The sequence below is a fragment of the Falco peregrinus genome, chromosome 2 (genome assembly GCF_023634155.1).
Source record: "Falco peregrinus isolate bFalPer1 chromosome 2, bFalPer1.pri, whole genome shotgun sequence".
Classification (NCBI taxonomy): Eukaryota; Metazoa; Chordata; class Aves; order Falconiformes; family Falconidae; genus Falco; species Falco peregrinus.
In genome coordinates, this window is record NC_073722.1 from 88,864,044 (window position 1) to 88,881,966 (window position 17,923).

The 17,923-nt window shown below is 40.5% G+C and overlaps 1 protein-coding gene across 6 annotated transcripts in view; it reads left to right on the forward strand.

Moving 5' to 3' along the window:
- The window catches only part of MED15 (mediator complex subunit 15), a 49,837-nt gene that overhangs the window by 21,540 nt on the left and 10,374 nt on the right, over nucleotides 1-17,923 (forward strand). For 4 of the 6 annotated variants that reach the window (XM_055796789.1, XM_055796790.1, XM_055796786.1 and 1 more), the window contains 8 exons: nucleotides 4,310-4,397; nucleotides 5,634-5,685; nucleotides 6,124-6,153; nucleotides 7,291-7,506; nucleotides 8,084-8,346; nucleotides 9,118-9,492; nucleotides 11,262-11,351; nucleotides 16,272-16,391. In XM_055796789.1, the coding sequence (XP_055652764.1) occupies nucleotides 4,310-4,397; nucleotides 5,634-5,685; nucleotides 6,124-6,153; nucleotides 7,291-7,506; nucleotides 8,084-8,346; nucleotides 9,118-9,492; nucleotides 11,262-11,351; nucleotides 16,272-16,391 (1,234 nt within the window). The remainder of the gene's footprint in view (nucleotides 1-4,309; nucleotides 4,398-5,633; nucleotides 5,686-6,123; nucleotides 6,154-7,290; nucleotides 7,507-8,083; nucleotides 8,347-9,117; nucleotides 9,493-11,261; nucleotides 11,352-16,271; nucleotides 16,392-17,923) is intronic. The other 2 variants (XM_055796787.1, XM_055796791.1) reach the window with 1 other exon arrangement.

The following is a 17,923-nucleotide window of genomic DNA, read 5'->3' on the forward strand; positions in this document are numbered from 1 at the left end:
TAGCACACTGATGGTTTTGGCTGTTGCTAGGTAACGTTTATACTAAGTCAAGGACTTTTCAGTTTCTTGGGCCCTGCCAGGAAGAGGGCTGGAGGGGCACGGGAAATTGGGAGGGGTCACAGCCAGGACAGCTGACCTGAACTCACCAAAGAGCTATTCCATACCATGGGATGTCATGCTGAGTATATAAGCTGAGGGAAGAAGGAAGCAGGGGAGCATTGTGGTGTTTGTCTTCCTGAGTAACTGTTAGGCGTGATGGAGCTTTGCTTTCCTGTAACTTGTTACATTCCTTTTCTATGCTGTGGTGGTTTAACCCTGACTGACAACCAAGCACCAAATAGCTGCTCCCTCACTCCCCCCTCACCCAGAGGGATGGGGAGGATAAGCAGAAAGGAATGTAAAACTCAGAGGTTGAGATAAGAACAACTTAATAGGTAAAGCAAAAGCCACACACCCAAGCAAAGCAAGGAATTAATTCACCACTTCCCATGGGCAGGCAGGTGTTTGGGCATCCCTAGGGAAGCAGGGCTCCATCACACGTAATGGTTACCCAGGAAGACAAATGCCATAATGCCAAATGTCCCCCCCTTCCTTCTTCTTTCCCCAGCTTATATACTCAGCATGACATCTCATGGTATGGAATAGCTCTTTGGGTAGTTCAGTCAGCTGTCCTGGCTGTGTCCCCTCCCAATTTCCTGTGCCCCTCCAGCCCTCTTGCTGGCAGGGCCCAAGAAACTGAAAACTCCTTGATTTAGTATAAATGTTACCTAGCAACAACCAAAACCATCAGTGTGCTATCAACCTTGTTCTCACACCAAATCCAAAAGACAGCACTGCACCAGCTACTAAGACGAAAATTAACTGTATCCCAGCCGACACCAGGACACTGCAATACCTCTTAATTCCAAGTGTTTGGGTTGCCATGCAGTGAAGCTGACAGGGAAATTTCTTGGTTAAAAATAGCTCAGGAGAAGTGGTTATTTGTAACCTTGGTGGTTCTTCAGTACTGCTGATGGCACAGCCACACAGACAATTGTTCTGGCATAACTTGGAAGGGGCAGCTTCTTACCTAGTCCCCTCTGCTGGAGGATATCACTTCTGCCAGAGGGCATGCTTGTGAAGCTATGAAGGGATGATTCTGTGTGTAATGGAAGGGGGTTTTTTTTGTTGCTGCAGAAGTGGAAAGAAACATAATGTGGAACAAGGCCTTAAGGAGGCTGGATGGTCCTTTGCTTTCTCCTCTGTAGCTGGAGGTAGTGTTCTGGGGGCCGAGGACCTTCAGGCCTTTACATGTTCTGTCAAGCGAAAGTCAATAAAGTAATAGGGGAGATTTCTATTTTGGGTCTTCTGCTGGTCTGTGGTGTTGTGTGGGTGTTCCTGCACTGAGGGCTGCTATTGATGAAATTTTCTGTAACTAACAGAAATGTTGTGTGGGACAGGGTCATGTGCACAAGATCAAGTGAATAAAGTTTATTCTGTTTGTTAGTGTTTACTTGGAGGTTTTTCTACTTTGTCATGTGGATAGATGTAGATATGGCTAACTGCTTACCAGTACAACCTTTTTTTTTTTCTTCTTTTCCCCCCCGTTGTTGTTTTAAGCAAGAAAGGTTTGTTGAACTGACTGTTACAGTGATCAGATGGTATTTCATGAAGCAGCATTTGGTGATGTTACATGGCTTAGTGTGGTGTTGGCCCTGGAACTCATTGCCCTTTTGTTGCATTGAAACAATTGATTCATGTGGTCATGATGTGAACTGGATAGGGGAGCTAGTATAGTTTTGAAGCGAAACGTGTTTTGCAAGATTTTTCAACTAGATCAGCTGGCCCGAGTGAGAGGTTGCACAGTTGTTGGGCTGGAAACAAGCTGCTTGTGAATGGAGGGGGAATTCCTAAAGCTGGTGTTGCTATTGAATGCTTTGTCTTGTGAAACGACGACTTTGACTGTTCTGCATAAAGTAAAGGCAAAATTTTGGTGCACATCTTATGGTGCATTTAGTAAGTGCTTATGAGGCAGGTGAAAGTTGAATTGGCTCGTACCATCTAGTTTTTAGAATTTTGTGGTATTTGATGTTCTTCAAGGATATGATAATATTATTTGGTATCCTTAACTCTATGTTAAAGCTATGGCTTGTTTGGTTTTTTTTTTGTTTTGTTTTTTGTGACTTTCCCAGTCTTTTAATGTAAATATTTTTGTTGATTGCGGATGAATATATGAACAAAGAAAGAGCTATGTGTTTTTTCTTCCTTCTAGTCTAAACCTTTCCTGGAATGCTAACAGATACGATATGGAGTGCTTGGAGTGGCATTTTTGGTAATGCAGATGTAGTAATTTTAAAATGCCTTTCATGTTCTATAATGTTGAAAGGAAAAGGTAGATGACCACTTTGCTGTGGATTTTTTCCAAGTTTTTTTTTCCTGATACAGCCAGATCAATGTGGTATCACAGCTACTTAGTACTTACTTCCTTTACTTTCATAATTCTCTTTGTCTTTCTGCCTGCTCAGTTCTTGGTGCTCTCAGAATGAGAGGCATTGTCATTGGACTATGAGACTGGGGAGTTAAGGAGGATTCAAACACTAATGTGGATTTAGAGGCATCCTTTTTGAAAGGGAAAGCATTACAAAAGGAAGGTGTCAAGAATTGGATATAGCTTCTTCCTCTGCAGCAGAGCTCCTTTATGAGCAGCTCACTTTAAGGCTTGTTGGCACATGGAGGACTAGTTATTCTGCATAATGTTCGGATTCCGCTTCAGTTTAAGTAACCTTCATGTATAAACAGCATTTATTTTTATTTTTTTTAGTGTCTGCCAGACCACATGGACAAGTTACTATGAGAGCGCTTTAGAGCAGGTAGCTATGTTCTACTGTCTTCTACTTTGCAGGCTACAGCAGGTTAGCTGTATGCTACTAGTTTGCAAAGTAAGGATGTGAGTTGTGGCAGCCTAAGCTCCTGCGTTTTAAGGCTATAGCGTCTGCCCTTCTCACTGTTGTCACTGTTACTGAGTTAATTCAGGAAGCTGAACCAGCTTGCTGCTCATGCAAGCACCATTCCTGCTGCATGGGAGTTGGTAGAAAATCAGGAGGAAGAAAATAGTAGTCCCCCTTCAGACTGGTTGAAACTGTCAGGGATCACTACCCTGACACGCATTTAGTGTAGGGTAGCTGCTCATGCAGCAGCAGTTACAGAGAAATAAGTTGCTGAGATGTAATTACAAGGTGAAAGTATTTCCTGGTAACTTGTTCGTGGAATTCAGATTATAGCTGCTAGGCTGCTTTAAAACAGAACAGGTTTTGCAGGGAAGTGAAATGCTTCCAAGAATGAGAATGCCTGGAGGATTTGAATGGGGCTGTTCACCTAACTGAACTTCTCATTTTAGGATGTCTTTTATCTCATTGCATGTTTCACAGCTGAATCGCTTGCTACTTCTTGATGTACTGGGAATGCCCCTTCTTTTCCAAGCGTGTCCTTAGCCATGTGGTTGTGTGGTTTTTTGTGGTTTTTTTTTTTCTTTTTTCCTTTTCATCATGCATGTTCAATATCCCATTCAGAGGGCAGATCTAGATCCAAATTACTACAGGTGTGATGGAGAAAGGACAAGTTCCCATGACTCTGGCTAGTAAATGGGAAAGAACAGTAAGGAAATTGAAAGCTTTTTATTACCAAACCTGTTAATTTTCTTCCCCTTAACTTTCTATCAACAGGGCCTTCTCTTTACCTTATTGCTTCACCTGCTGCTTTCATGTTGATTGTCCCCTCCATGCCCTGCACATTGCTGTAATGCTCCCACTTGTTACTCCTACTCATTGGTCAAACCTCTATGCCTTTAGGAAATAGTTAATTTTTTTTTTTTTATTCTTCCACATTATGTTTAGAGGATTCTTTTGGAAATGCCTGACACTAGACAGGCTCAAGCCCACTGTTTGCCAAACATGGATTATATTAATCCTGTCATTCAGCTTTCCTCAGATGAACAGGTCCTGTTATTTTGTCAAAATAATACATCAGGTGGTAAAATAATTACTTGCTTAGCAGTTCTTGAATTTCTGCAAAGAATATTTGTGTTGCCTTTTAGAAATCATTTGGCTTTTTTCTCCATTATTTGAAGAAATTTTGAAGGGTGGTAATCTTAAGTAATTATGTGGTGGTTTTTTGTGGTTTGGTGGGGTTTTTTTATTTGGTTGGTTGTTTTTTTTTAAATCGATCAATGAGAAGAATGTAAAAAGCTGTTTTACAGACCTTCCTAACTACAGAAAGTATTTTGTGATTTTATCAATTAATACCTAGCCTTGTTTTTTCCTTTTTTTTTCAGTGATGATGCTATGAGGAAGGCTGGTGTTGCCCATAATAAATCCAGCAAAGATATGGAGAGTCATGTGTTTATGAAGGCCAAAACAAGGGTAAAGCTTCGCTATCTATTTCCAGAAGTTACTGGGGTATCGAAAGAAGTTTTGAACAACCTGCAGAAATAGGAAACCCAATGCACTTAGTTAACTGTCTCTGCTTAGAGTGCATTAGTTACGCAAAAGTTTTTATTTATATGTGCTTCTTTTACCCTGAGGGGGAGTGAGGTGCGTTGCATCCAATGTATGCATCAAACTGGACTTGGGTCCAAGACAGCTTTGCTGGTTCTGCAGCATTTAATGCATATATGGGATCACACTTAATTCTTATCCAAAGACTTGTGTGTAGTGAATTGCATAGAATTTTCTTTATCCACAGTGCAGCACCATTCCGTATGACCAGTTTGGTGGTCAGGAGAGACTAGGATATCAATGAAAAGGTTGTGTCAAGAGTAAGACCAAGGGAAGTGCTGTGGTTTCTGTGAAAGCCTGGTTATCATGTACAATTGTAGACCCTACCCAAATGTAAACTTTCCTGGAGCTGTGTTGTGAGAAATTGGATACTGTTGCTGTTTCCAAACAAGCCACATTTGAGATAGAACTTGTCTTGGTGAAAATTTTATAATGCTGATGTCACAAATTTATGCCTGCTGACAGCATCCTCACTGGTGAGTTGGTAGTTTCATGGGCAGGAAGGCTGTCTCAGCCCTGTGCAGTTTCTTTTACATATTATGAAGCACGCTAATAAAATGCTGCAAAGAATATTTGTCTTTTCACTTCTGACACTTCTATCTTATGTTAGTCTTTAAAGTTGTTAACTTACTTGTATTTGTAATACTACCTTTAACTTAAAACTTAATATTTACCAATAGCTTAAAAGTTCTTGTAGTGTGAGTATGACATAGTTTGAGGACCAGAGTAAGTCAGTGTACCAAGTAAGTGGGTTCAATCCTTAAGAAAAAGGGGAGTGGCTAAGAAGTGGAAGATGGATGTATTGGCTTGTAGTTACGTTCTCATATTGTGATCCTATTAGTGTGATTGTCACAGAGGTTATTTCCAGTGAATTTTGTGGTTTCTTGGCCTTCTGGTACCATCAACCACAATGACTTATTAGTAAAAATATTCTTGATTAATTAATGAACAGACTGTTTCTTGCAAGTGAACTGCTTTGAAAAGCCCACAGACATTGTAAAGTAAAATCTGTTATGTTGAGGAAGAATACTGAAGAACCAGAAAGTCATGGTTACTTTGTTTTTTATTTCCTATGCTAATAAACTAATTTTTCACCTTTAGGAGGAATATCTTTCTCTTGTGGCCAGACTTATTATACATTTTCGAGATATTCGTAAGTATTGTTTGATTGTTGGGGTTTTTTTCCCCTCAGTAATTGCTCATCCCATCCTCCCCAAAAAAGTAGATTTTAGGGGGTTTGTGTGTGGTTCTGCATGTGACTCTTCACAAGTTGCTTTAAAAAATTTCCTGTATTAATTTCTAAATACTGTTTCTTCTACAGATCCATCTATAATTCAAAAGTCCTTGAGAAATTATTTAAACTTAGTATTTTTTCCACCTTCTTGATTTTTTTCCTGTATTTTTGCTTTCTTTCCATTGTTTATATAGCATTCTGGTTACCAAATTGGGTTAGATTAATGTTAGAACTACAGCAGACAGTGATTTTTTTTAATTTTTTTTTAAATTATGTGAATGTATTTCTTACAGTATATCTGAAGGGCCAGATTTATGTGTGACAAGATTAACAAAGATAATTGTTTTTCCTTTGCAGACAATAAGAAATCTCAAGCATCAGTCAGTGGTAAGAGCTCCTTTTTTTTTTTTCTGTCTGTCTCTGTGTCTGTGTCAATGTCCCCCATTTCAAAACAGATCAGCTTAGAAAATCAGGGCTGTCATGTACTAAGACTAAGAAGGCTGCAGGTGTCCAAGCTGGAACATTAAATGCTGCTGCAGGAAAGGAATTGTAGCATGATTATCTTGGAGTTGTTTGGTGATGAGGGTGACAGACTTGGACAGTGTTTTGGATGTAACTCCGGGGGCTTGTTTATTTCCCTCTTAATCCTTTTATTATGTCACAACACTAAGATTCTTGAGAGAATAAGAGAGTGAACAGAATCTCCTGCTGAGCTGTGCAGTTTCTCCCTGCTACCAGCTTTGGGTTCCTCATTGTGCTGCATCATAGGCAAATGTCGTGTTTGTGGTGCGTACACACTGCTGTTTGACTGAGGTTAGAGCTGATCATATCTTCTGCTGCTGTGCTATTCTTACAGCAGTGTATGTTACGAACAAAGTATGATCCTCTATTTTGTCCACCTGCAGGCTAAATATGCAGTTTTTATCAAGTCTGCGATTGATCAACATCTATCCTAGACAGTTGGAAATACTTAGTTTTTAATTATTCTTAAGAAAGAGGGTCCTGCTCCAGTGCAGGCTGCCCATGAGGTCATAGCCTCTTTTGGGCATCCACCTGCTCCACTGTGGGGTCCTCCCCAGGCTGCTGGTCAATACCTGCTCCACTATGGGCTTCCATGGGCTGAGGGAATCTCTGTTCCAGTGCCTGGAGCACCTCTTCCCCCTTCTTCTTCCACTGACCTTGGTGTCTGCAGAGTTGTTGCTCTCATGTATTCTCCTCTCTTCCACCACAACTTGTACAGAGGTTTTTTCCCCTGTTCCTAAATATGTTGTCAGAGAGGTGCTACCACCACTGCTGATGGGCTTGGCCTTGGTCAACAGCGGGTCAGTCTTAGAGTCAGCTGGCATGTGCTCCATCACACATAGGGGAAGCTTCTAGCAGCTTCTGACAGAAGCCACCCCTGTAAGCTCCCTCTGCTACCAAAACCTTGCCATGCAAACCCAGTACAGTGGATGATGGAAAACGGAGGATCTGGGGGAGGCAATTGCATGGCTGGCTGCATATTGGTAACTATTTTCCTTGTAGATCCGATGAATGCCCTGCAGAATCTAACTGGGGGTCCCCCAGCCGGGGCACCTGGAATGGGCATGGCTTCCCGAGCTCAAGGAGCACCAATGAGTGGGATGAGTGGCCTTGGTCCAATGGGACAACAGATGAGTCTCCCAGGGCAGCAGCAGCCTCCTGGAACCTCAGGGATGGCCCCTCATGGTATGCCAGGTGTCTCTACAGCTACTCAGCAGAGTAAGTGTTCAGTTTGCTTCAACCAGTGAAACTGTTACATCAGTTTTTTGGTACACAGCTTTTCGGTAAGGAAAGGGTGCTGAAGAGATTTCATACTTTTGGCTAAGTCGGCTAAGTGAACTGCAAGAAGAATTGATTTCAAATACTGCTATCTAATAGGGTAAATGTACTGCTTAGGAGCAGCCTAGCAGTTGTAAGAGCAAATGCTTCTCTTGTCCTACAAGATGCCAATTTCAGAACTTTGTTTTTATAGAGTTCACCTGTGTTTTCTATGTGTGCAGCGCTTCCTGATAGTGATCTTTGTGTCTGTTTCCTCCTGTATGTAAAATGGTTTTTCACATGTTTAACCTAGGTTGCTTACTATATAGGCAGTGAGAACTGGAGGTTGGTAGCAGGAAGTGTCATTAATTCTGCTGTTAATGTGCCTCATCCATTTGAGGAAGCAAAAGTATATGCTGTTAACGAAGCATGTTAATGTACTTCAGGGATTATCTTCAATTACTATGAGTTATACTGGGTAACTCTCTCTTGCACTGTTTGGATCTCATGTTTTAAGTACAGTCTGTCTTCTTTTTAGCCCAGCTTCAGCTTCAGCAGATAGCGCAGCAGCAGCAGCAGCAGCAACAACAATTCCAGCAGCAGCAGGTGGCTTTGCAGCAGCAGCAGTTCCAGGCCCAGCAATCAGCTATGCAGCAACAGTTTCAGGTCCAGCAGCAGCAGGCAGCAGCAGCTGCAGCAGCCCAACAGCAGCAGCAGCAACAGCAGCAGTTGCAAGCCGTCCAGCAGCAGCAACAGCACATGCTGAAACTGCAGATGCAACAGCAGCAAAACCAACAGCAGGTGATGACAAACAACTACAGTGGCAACTGATGCAATCTCTGAGTGATTACTTGTCAAGTGAGGCTTGGCTTGCATGAAAGTACTGGGTATCAGCTCTGCCTCTTATTAACTTGCTTCTGCTTTAGGGTTGGACTTTGGTTTAGACTAACAAGTTAGTTGGCAGCAATGTATTACATCCCAGAGGAAAAGCTTAACAGTGTTTTGGTTGCTTTCTTCTGGCATAGCAACAGAATTACAAACATGAGGATAGCCTTTCATTCTGACAGGAATAGGGATGTAGGAAAGAACTAAAAGCACTGGCATTACTCTAGGAATAATGGCTGTTCTGTCATTGTGTGAAGTACACATGGCCATTTTAAAAAATGTGTGCTGAGCATATCATGTATGTATCATCCTTAAGCACAAAAGCTTAATCCAGCTGTCATGTTCTTGTGCAGTTTCTGGTAAATAGTGGTGCTGATGCAGGCTAGTTACATTTGAAGAAGTGCTTCTGTGCCCATTTGTACAGGAGAAGCTGAGGGACTTCATTTTTGCTTTTGAAAACTGTTTTAGTAGGAAGACAAGCTTGTAATATCGAAACAATGGGATGTGTACTATGTAGAGTTAAGATACATATGAAGAGTAAGTGGGTAAAAAGGTTGGGCTTTCCTTTTGGGCCTAAAACCTCAGCCTGATGTATTAGGATTCTGTTTGCTCTTGGTTTATGCTGTTAAAATAATGCTGATATTGTATTGCTGCAAACTTTAGCATCCTGGCTTTCCCGCTTTTCAGATGCAGCAGCAGCAGCAGCAGCAGCAACTACAACGAATTGCCCAAATGCAGCAGCTGCAGGCAGCACAGGCTATGCAGGTGCAGCAGCAGCAGCAACAACAGCAACAAATACCACAACAACAGATACAGCAGCAGCCACCTCAACAAGTAATGCAACAGCAGATGCAGCAGATGCAGCAGCAACAACAGCAGCAACAACAGCAGCAGCAGCAACAACAACAACAACAGGTTGCTCAGGCACAACAGTCTCAGCTTCCACCACAATCCCAACCTCAACCCCAGCCCATGGTATCTCAGCCACAGGCAATCTCAGGACAAATTCCTAGTCAGGTTATGCCTGTTACTCTTACACCACAACAATTAAAAGCAATGCAGGTAAGGGCCAGTGACCAGCTGATTGTTCATTTATTATGATCCTCTAGAGAAATAAAAGAATTTGTTGACTTCTGCTAATAACAAAGTACGAAAAAGCATAGCTTATTAAGAGATCTTGTAGTTACCATGTTATGAGTACAAGAATTTTAAAGCTTTATGTCTGGGCCTGCCAGTGGAGAACAGTTTTGTGTCTAAGAGTAAAGGACTTCTGGAAATCTATGAAAACCTTTTATGCAGCTAATATTTAGGAATAATTTCTTGTCTTACTCTTGTATGGACAAGTAAAAAAAAAAAAAGAAAAAGAAGCAAACTGGTTAAAGAAAAATCCTCTCCGTGACATTAGCTGTTCTAGAACATGAGCAAGTGCTTTCATGTACCTAGTGTATGTGACTGGAGCCAGTGTTGGCTCTCTAGCATGCTGACTTTGCTTTTGCTGCCATGTTTAGAGGCTTTGGTCAAAGTTGAAGATACTGGTAGTTCCTGCCTTGAAGAGTACGTGGTCAAGACAATAGTTTTACTCCATTGAACCTCTTACTGGGTCGTCCTCTTAATGGTGTAGCTTTTTGAACTACTGCATTATAGTAATTTTTTTCTGGACTGCATATGTGGTGTTGAGCAAAAGCTCAGATGTAAATCCCAAGAACTGCTTTTCTTTGGGTCTTGCTGGGGAGGCGTGAAACGTCAGCCACACTTGAGAAATTATTGACCCCACATGGACGTATTGATACCTCCACTTTGTGCTTCTACTGTTGTCCTGTAAGCAGGTCCACTTACTTGGTGTGCAGCACCAGTTCACACAAGGAGTCGAGGTATTTCTGTCTTTTTTATTCCAGCTTGTGCAAAGAAGCTAGGTGGTAATCCTCAAAAACTAGTTTACCTCTTAACACACTTTAAAACGTTTTATACATTTTGAACAATTGTTTACAATTAGGTTTAGTCATACTTAGTTCCCATTGGTTCTTAGAAGCTTCTTGTCCATTTGAAGGTACAGCATTCTTTTTTTTTTTACTGATCATGTTCTGTGGGGAGGGGGCTTGTTAGTAGGGGGCTTTCTTTGCTGAAGGTGGATCTCTCAGTATGCTAATTAGGATAGTTCACACAGTTCAACTAATTTTCTGTTTGGTCTCATGAGCCATTTCGTTCTCCTTGAGCTTATATTGTTATGTCCCAGCTTCGTTTATGGTTCTATCACTTCTCCCAAGGCCATGCTTTGCTAACTGCAACATCCTCTGTTTTTCTTTATAGATATCTACATATTTTGTCTAAATTTCAAGTTAAATAACAGATTTGCCTTGTATTAATCATGCAAGCTGGTTGACTATGCTACCTGCTAAGCTAGGAGTAGTTAGATGTCATGTACGTCACACTGACAATCGTAATGAATGTATAAACATTTGAAATGTCGGTCATTGATAGGTGCTTAAAATGCAGTGAGCTTGAGGGAGGTCAACAGGTATGTGGTTAAGTACATTTGCCAGAAAGTTGAAGTATCTAGTGTTGTCATAGGAAGACCTGGCAGTACAGGGAAAAAATTGCAAGAAGAAATAAAGTCTTGGGTGCACAGTCTATGGGAAGACTGTTCTAAATGTTAGAAACATGGGAACTTGTTTTTGAACTTTCTTTATAAAAACTGTAGGAAGAGTATGTATGTAAAGCTGATCTTGTCTCCAAACCCTTTTTTATGAGTATGATCAAGGTAATTGGAACAGCAGAAGTCTCATGCTCTAATCAGATACATATTTACTTCATTCTTTCTTTTCATGCTCAAGGTAAGAGCTCAGCTGGTCCAGCAGCAGCAGGCAGCGGCAGCAGTGCAAGCAGCTCAGGCCCAGGCTGCTCAGATGGGAGCTTCAGGGCAGGTAAGGGCCCAAGAGCCAGTATCACTAGTTACAGGCCTGTAGCAAGTGCATGCTAGAGATGAGTATGGAGATGGGTTTCTGGTGGCTTTCTGATGAGAGGTCTGGCATTGGTTCATCCGCTTTATAAAAGGGGATGTGGGCTTTTATGCTGTTTCTCCTTTGCCTGGAGTCAAGAGGCAGGATTTCGTTGACAACCTCTCTGTGCATGCTTTCTGCCCTGAGTAGGTAAGATTGTTGCCTGTACTGACACAGGAATGCACATCAGTAAGATGGCCTGCTGTGGTCATGCTACAAGTCTGACTGTTGGTACCTGGAGTGTATCACCTCTTCTTTTGTTAAACTTTATATAGGTGACTGCTTTGTTGTGTAAACTGATTTCTGTATTGTGAATCTTTGCCTGCTATCTTTATTCACATGTGATTTATCTTTCATCTCCATGTATTGACTGTAAAAAATAGTATAGACAATGAAACCTCTCTGCACTCCCCTTTCATTCCTTTCATCTTTCATTCTTTTTCTTAGTGAAATGGGTGTTAGATTACTCTTGTTTTGGATATGAATTGTGAAGAAAAATGGCATGTGTCACAAGTGCAGTTACATTTTTAAAAAAGAAGTGCTGGGTGAAAGCTTATTGTCTAACTTAGTTTTCTTATCCTGCAATACACCTGTAGCCCCTGTGATTGTTCCTTGATGTGTGTCTGGTATGAAGGAGACATGGGGAAAAAATTTGGGAATGGCTTGAGCTGAACCTCTCATCCCATTTTCCACAAGAATATGAAATAGTCTTTCGTGGCTTGCCTCTGTAGTGTTTCATATTGAGGCATTTTACAGACATGGGTAAGTACAATTATCACCACTTTGTAGATGAAGACACTGAGGCAGACAGATGGAAATGAGGTTGACTAGGATTAATGGCAGGGTTCTTTTCATATACCCAGGCATTCCATGTCTGCATGCACCATTTTCCCTTTGGCGCACAATTAATATTATAGATTAAATAAGCCATTTGGAGGCTTTTCACATGGACTGTAATAACAATTGGTTCTTCACCACACATCTCCCAGACTTGTATCAGAAATACTGTCTTGTACCATCATAACTGGCCCACATCCTTGTTGGTGGTTAAGTTCTGTTTCTGTATTGGTCCTTTTGCTTGAGTCAGCCTAATTTAGGATGTAAAAGCTGAACAGTGGTAAGTACAGTTGGTACAGTACTGGCAGCAATGCAGAATTCTCTTTTTACAGTTGAAATGTGAATTAAAACTTCTGTTTGTTTCTTAAATAATTTCCAGGTGGGAGCTTCAGGGACTTAGGCTGACTCGAAGGAGACTCTGACTTTTTTTTTCTTTTTACTAACTTAATGGTGCTCTTTTCAACTCCTAAGCAGATGGATTATGCTTATGTACAGTCAACTTAATTCTTGCCCCATTCAGTGAATTCATATGCCAGTGGCTTAACAGCACGGTGCATTTGAAAAGTTTTGGGTGCTAAGATGGTTGACAGCGGATTTTATATTGCAGCTTTATTCAGATGTGTAGTAAACTCAGGGGTGGCTTGTTATCTGTCACAGATGGAGTTTAGAAAATTCCACATACAGGCTTTACTTCACTTATGTTCATGCTATTGCAATATGAGTCTACTAAAATTCACTTAACACTGTCAAGTCCAATAATTAAATGGGTTTCTTGTACTTGAGTAAATATTCTCTGTGTATAGTATTTAGTTCTAAGATTGTGGCTGTGTACGATATTACAATGCAGCTTTGGTGTTGAGAGTATGTATGGATGTTCTGTATAAGAAGTTTCTTTTAAGAGTAGATTTTGCTTTGTATTTAGTTCATTTTTCACTAGCACCAGCATTTTTAATAAATCTGCCTTGATTTCTTCATTTGGTTCAGGGAAGCCTTTATTATAAACAAACCCTATTCTATCCTTTGCTTGTTACGTTTAAACTTAGTCTCTATGGGTTTTTAAACTGGGAATTTTCGGTTGATATGGCTGCATTTTTCCTTTTCCATTCCTGGTTTTAAACATGGATCCACATGAGTTTTGAAGTTTTTCTCTGAAGTCATAGACACACCGTGCAGGTCAATGTTGCCCTGCTTGGGTGGCATCTAGTCCTTGTGAACACGTAACTCACAGGTGAAGCTGATAAATAGACAAGGTAGTGTCCTAGTGACCACAGAGTGCTACACAAGTGCTTGCAGCACTGAGAGAAAATCTGTAATCAACTGGAGCTAAGTATTAATAAAGTTTAAGTCACTGTTCTTGTGCAACTCCTTCAGGTGTTCAGAATGCAGGTTGGCTGTTGCTCTTTGAAAATCAGAGCTTCATTTAGTGGAGTGACAGTGGCATGGTACTCACATATGCTCACCAGAAGCTGCATATTTGTGGAATCCTGAATCTTTGGATTTTAGATGAAAGAAAATTGCAGGTTCAGGAATCTAATAGTTATATTCCACTTCATTTGTATCAAATAGTGGGGTTTGTATCTTACAGGGGAGGGGGACTCTCTTCTTCTGCTTGCTGTTTTTATGGGGTAAAACTCTTAATTCTATAAATTAAGATAAATCAATTTCACTTGTGGAGGAGGATTTGCTTTCAGTTTAATCTTTTTCAAAAGTACTTGAACACTACTGGTTGTCTTCTGTTTTTAGACTGACAACAGTAACTCCTTCATGAATATATTGCTTTGCATAAAATAGATGCAATCTTTGGAACTCCCTTTCCTGACTCTTGTTGAAGGGTCACAGGTTTCATAAACTTCAATCAGCTGGAGAATGTGAAAAATAGGTTACTTTGAAGAGTAGAATTGGTATCGTTTTACATATATGCTTCCTTTCCAAAGCACACGTTTCAAAAACCAAAAAAGACAAAAAGCCAAAACCGAGTTGTGTGCCTGCGCATACAGGTTTGACTAACCACAGTACAACAAATAGGTGAAAGCCTTTAAATTGGAGTTTGTCATGCTGGTGCTCAGTGGTTTGCCAGACACTTAAACTGTGAACATGCTTCTAATTTCCTTGACCTTGGAGGAGGTAATCTAAATCTTCACACTTGGTGGTGTGGCATGAGAAACAGGACCAAGATGGGACGTAACATCCTTGGGCTTTCACACGCTCCAGAGATCCATGTGCATTCACGAGGGTCTAAGATGGGGTGATTGTGCCTGGAAGGATATGTTTGGTCCACCCCCATCCCTACCCCGCAGCAGTTTCCCCTTTTTTTGGTTGTTTTTTTTGTTTTGTTTTGGTTTGGTTTGGTTTGTTTGTTTGTTAGGGTTGTGTTGCTTCACCAGCTCTCATGTTGATACTGTAGCTCTTCACTGCACTTCGTAGCATCCACCTGTGCCTTGTACCAGTGCTGGGTTGTGTTTGCTTGTGGTGGCTGTTGCATGCTGTGTGTGTACATGTGCATGTGTGTATGATGTCTGAAGCGCTCACATTTGTTTCCCTTCTGAAATATCCCGTCTCTGACCATCCCTCTTTGCCTGGATGGACAAGGACTGCATTGCTATGATGTTGTGAACTAACAGCTGTGCTGAAGTTGACACTATTTTCTTTATCAGTTATTGTTTTCTTTTTTCAGTCTTGCTGTGTTGTATTTAATTTTATTTATTTTTAACAATTGTAAGCACATGCATTCTCTGACTCTCTAGAGACATGTTGCTGGCTGCTTCAGTCCATTTACATAGAACACTAAGCAAGAATGCCCCAAACCATTTAATGAAAGGAGACTTCATTAACTCTTAGGTTAAGTTAGGGCCTGTGCTTGGCAATAACTATGGTGGGGAAAAAAAAAAGTAGCCCAGAGAACTTTACTGTAGCTTTTTTGAAGTACCGAACAGAAGCTTTTTTACTCATAAGTGAATCTGCCAAAGTTACACAAATATCACCTCAAAAATATGCTGTATTTGCTGTAAATTCTCAGCGTATATGCTATAATATTAAATTTTAAGTAACAAAGGTCTATAGAGATATATATGATTAAATCAGTGTTGTCTTATGCAGGCTGATCATTCTGAAAGGTACTCCTAGACACTGCAGAGCAGCATAGTCCTAATACTGTTTTAACATACAAATCCATTCTAATGCTAACCTTCATCATTTGTCCTAAATTATTGTACTTTAGGGTGTGCTCAGTCTGTACATTTGGAGGATCAAATAGTGCATGAGTAAGCTTGAGGCAGATAATGAACTCCTAACAGTACTTTGGCACAGCTTAGTAATAGAGGAATGGGTATTTGTCAAAATGATGAAAATTACAAGGATATAATTGACTTATTCTGTGAGTTATAAAAGGAAGGAGATAACATTTTAAAATCCAGAAGTTTTTTGTTGTCTTTGACATTGTTATACTGTCATAGGTTAAGTTGGTATGAAATTTTGTTCACTGTGGAGCATTCGTACTGACAGTTGCTGTCGAACTGTCTGCCAAATTATTTTATAATGAAGGGGGCATATGCAAATACTGCTAAATCCTTTGAGCCCACAGTGGGGGAAAGCATATTGGAAACCTATGGCAATATATAGCTTCTTATATGGAGCATTCTTGACAACAATCTTAGAGTACTTATTCCCAAGAATTATAGAAATTCAAGATGTCAGGCAAAATTTAGGAAAAGCCTTTCATGCAGATGATAGGATAGTCAACCCTTGACCCATGAATCTGAATGTACAAATCCACTCTCTCAAGATACCTATAACTCATTAGTTTTCTGAAAATGGATAGAAAGAGTATAAAAAGGAGTTTGATTTCTAAGCTAGCACATTAGGTTAACCTTTAGAGAAAAGCTCACTAACCTTACCTTCATGCTTCCCCACCCCCTAATTCCTGGAGGCTGCATGTGCTTCTCATCCTGCCAGTGCACTGCATTTCTTGTTTTGCGATTACTTTTGTCTGTTGTCCCTCTGTCCTCAAAGATGATCACCGCACCTATGGCCCGAGGTGGGATGCAAATAAGACCACGGTTCCCGCCTACCACCGCTGTGTCTGCTACACCGCCAAGCTCCATTCCTTTGGGTGGACAGCAAATGCCACAGGTATTTACTGAGTCAAAGCACATTGTGTCAGGAATTGTGCAAAGCATTCAATACGTGATTGTATAGCCCTTGCTTTCAAGCAAGGGGAAGTTCACTCTTTCATCAAACTACTAACTTGCTGCTGTTACATACAGTATTGGGCTGTTTAGGTTTTTTTATAGATTTTTTTTAAATTGTAAATAATAGGTTTTCTGAGAGCGTGGGATATCAAATAAAGCATTTTTAAAGCAGCATAGATCTTTATTTTGACATTTAAAACATTTCCATGTTCTGAATTAATTCAAGTCTCAAATTAGAACTTTGTGGTTCCAGTTTAGTCTGTCCGTACTCCACAAGTGTGCATTTATGAGTATGTTGCAAGTCAGCACTGCAGTGTACTGGCTGAGTTGTGTCTGGGACCTTACTTATCATGTGTTCATGCTGTGTACAGGTTTTTCTTTTATTAATAGTAAACTTGGTTCATTTCAGTTTGTGTAGCTTCTTGGCATGGTATCAGGGACCAAGAAAAATGGATCTGCTCTGTTCTTTAGTGGTTGTGTAGGAGGAACTACTACCAGAAGAATTACACTTGTACCTGCATCAGAGAAGAACCTGTGTAGGCAGGCTGGCAGCACCTATTCAGCTGTTGCTGGGAGATGTGTGAAGTCAGAGTACTGCATTTGCCTGGTGCAGGTCCAGATCTACTCAAGACCTCACAATCACGTTTTGCCAGCAAAATGTATCATTTTGGGGGAGCAGGAATGGGGACAACTAGAATAAAACAGGACTTAGTTCTTACCAGTAAGTCACAAAACGAGGCACTGTTCTGCTCTGCAGAAGTTTGCTGAGCTCTGTATGATTGGTGTTGGTTTAAACATCTATCATATTATGATGGTGGAATAGCGTTCAACTGCATTTTTTCTGTTACTCATGAACCTCATGTCTTGTTCTTTTAGATGCTAATTGTCAAATTTAGTACCAAGTGCAGTTTTAGTTCTTAATACCAGTGCATTTTGTTCATAGGTTTAATACAAGTTTCTTTACTCTTTGCATTTTTGTTTCCTTTGCAAGCTTGTCATGGGGCTGTGGACTGTCTGAATCTTTGCTTCCTAGTGCTGCTGCATTGAGTTCAGTAGGCACAGCCTTTTCTTCTCAGGAATTTGCTAAGGTAGATATAGTGATCAAAAAGATTCTGAAGACCTAGGCAAACACATCTGCTGCTGTTTCTGGTTTAAGATGGATGGTCATTTCAATCCAGGTCGTTTTTTATATGTTAACTGAAATAAAACCCAGGCATCACTGAGTCAAAGGAGAATTTACTTTGGGCTTTGTTTGCTGTAGCAATTTATATGTACTGAGACAGTCATCTCCCATGTGAAGTATTGACAGTATTTGGTTTGATGATGAGGCCTTCTGATAGTTATTTAAATATTGGAATGCCTTATATTTAATACTTCAATCATAACAAAAGACCTCTAGTTTAAGCATTCAGTGCCGTAAGTTGATCTTTTAGTGCTGATGTGTCTGTGGTTATTGAGAAGCTTTGATTTCTG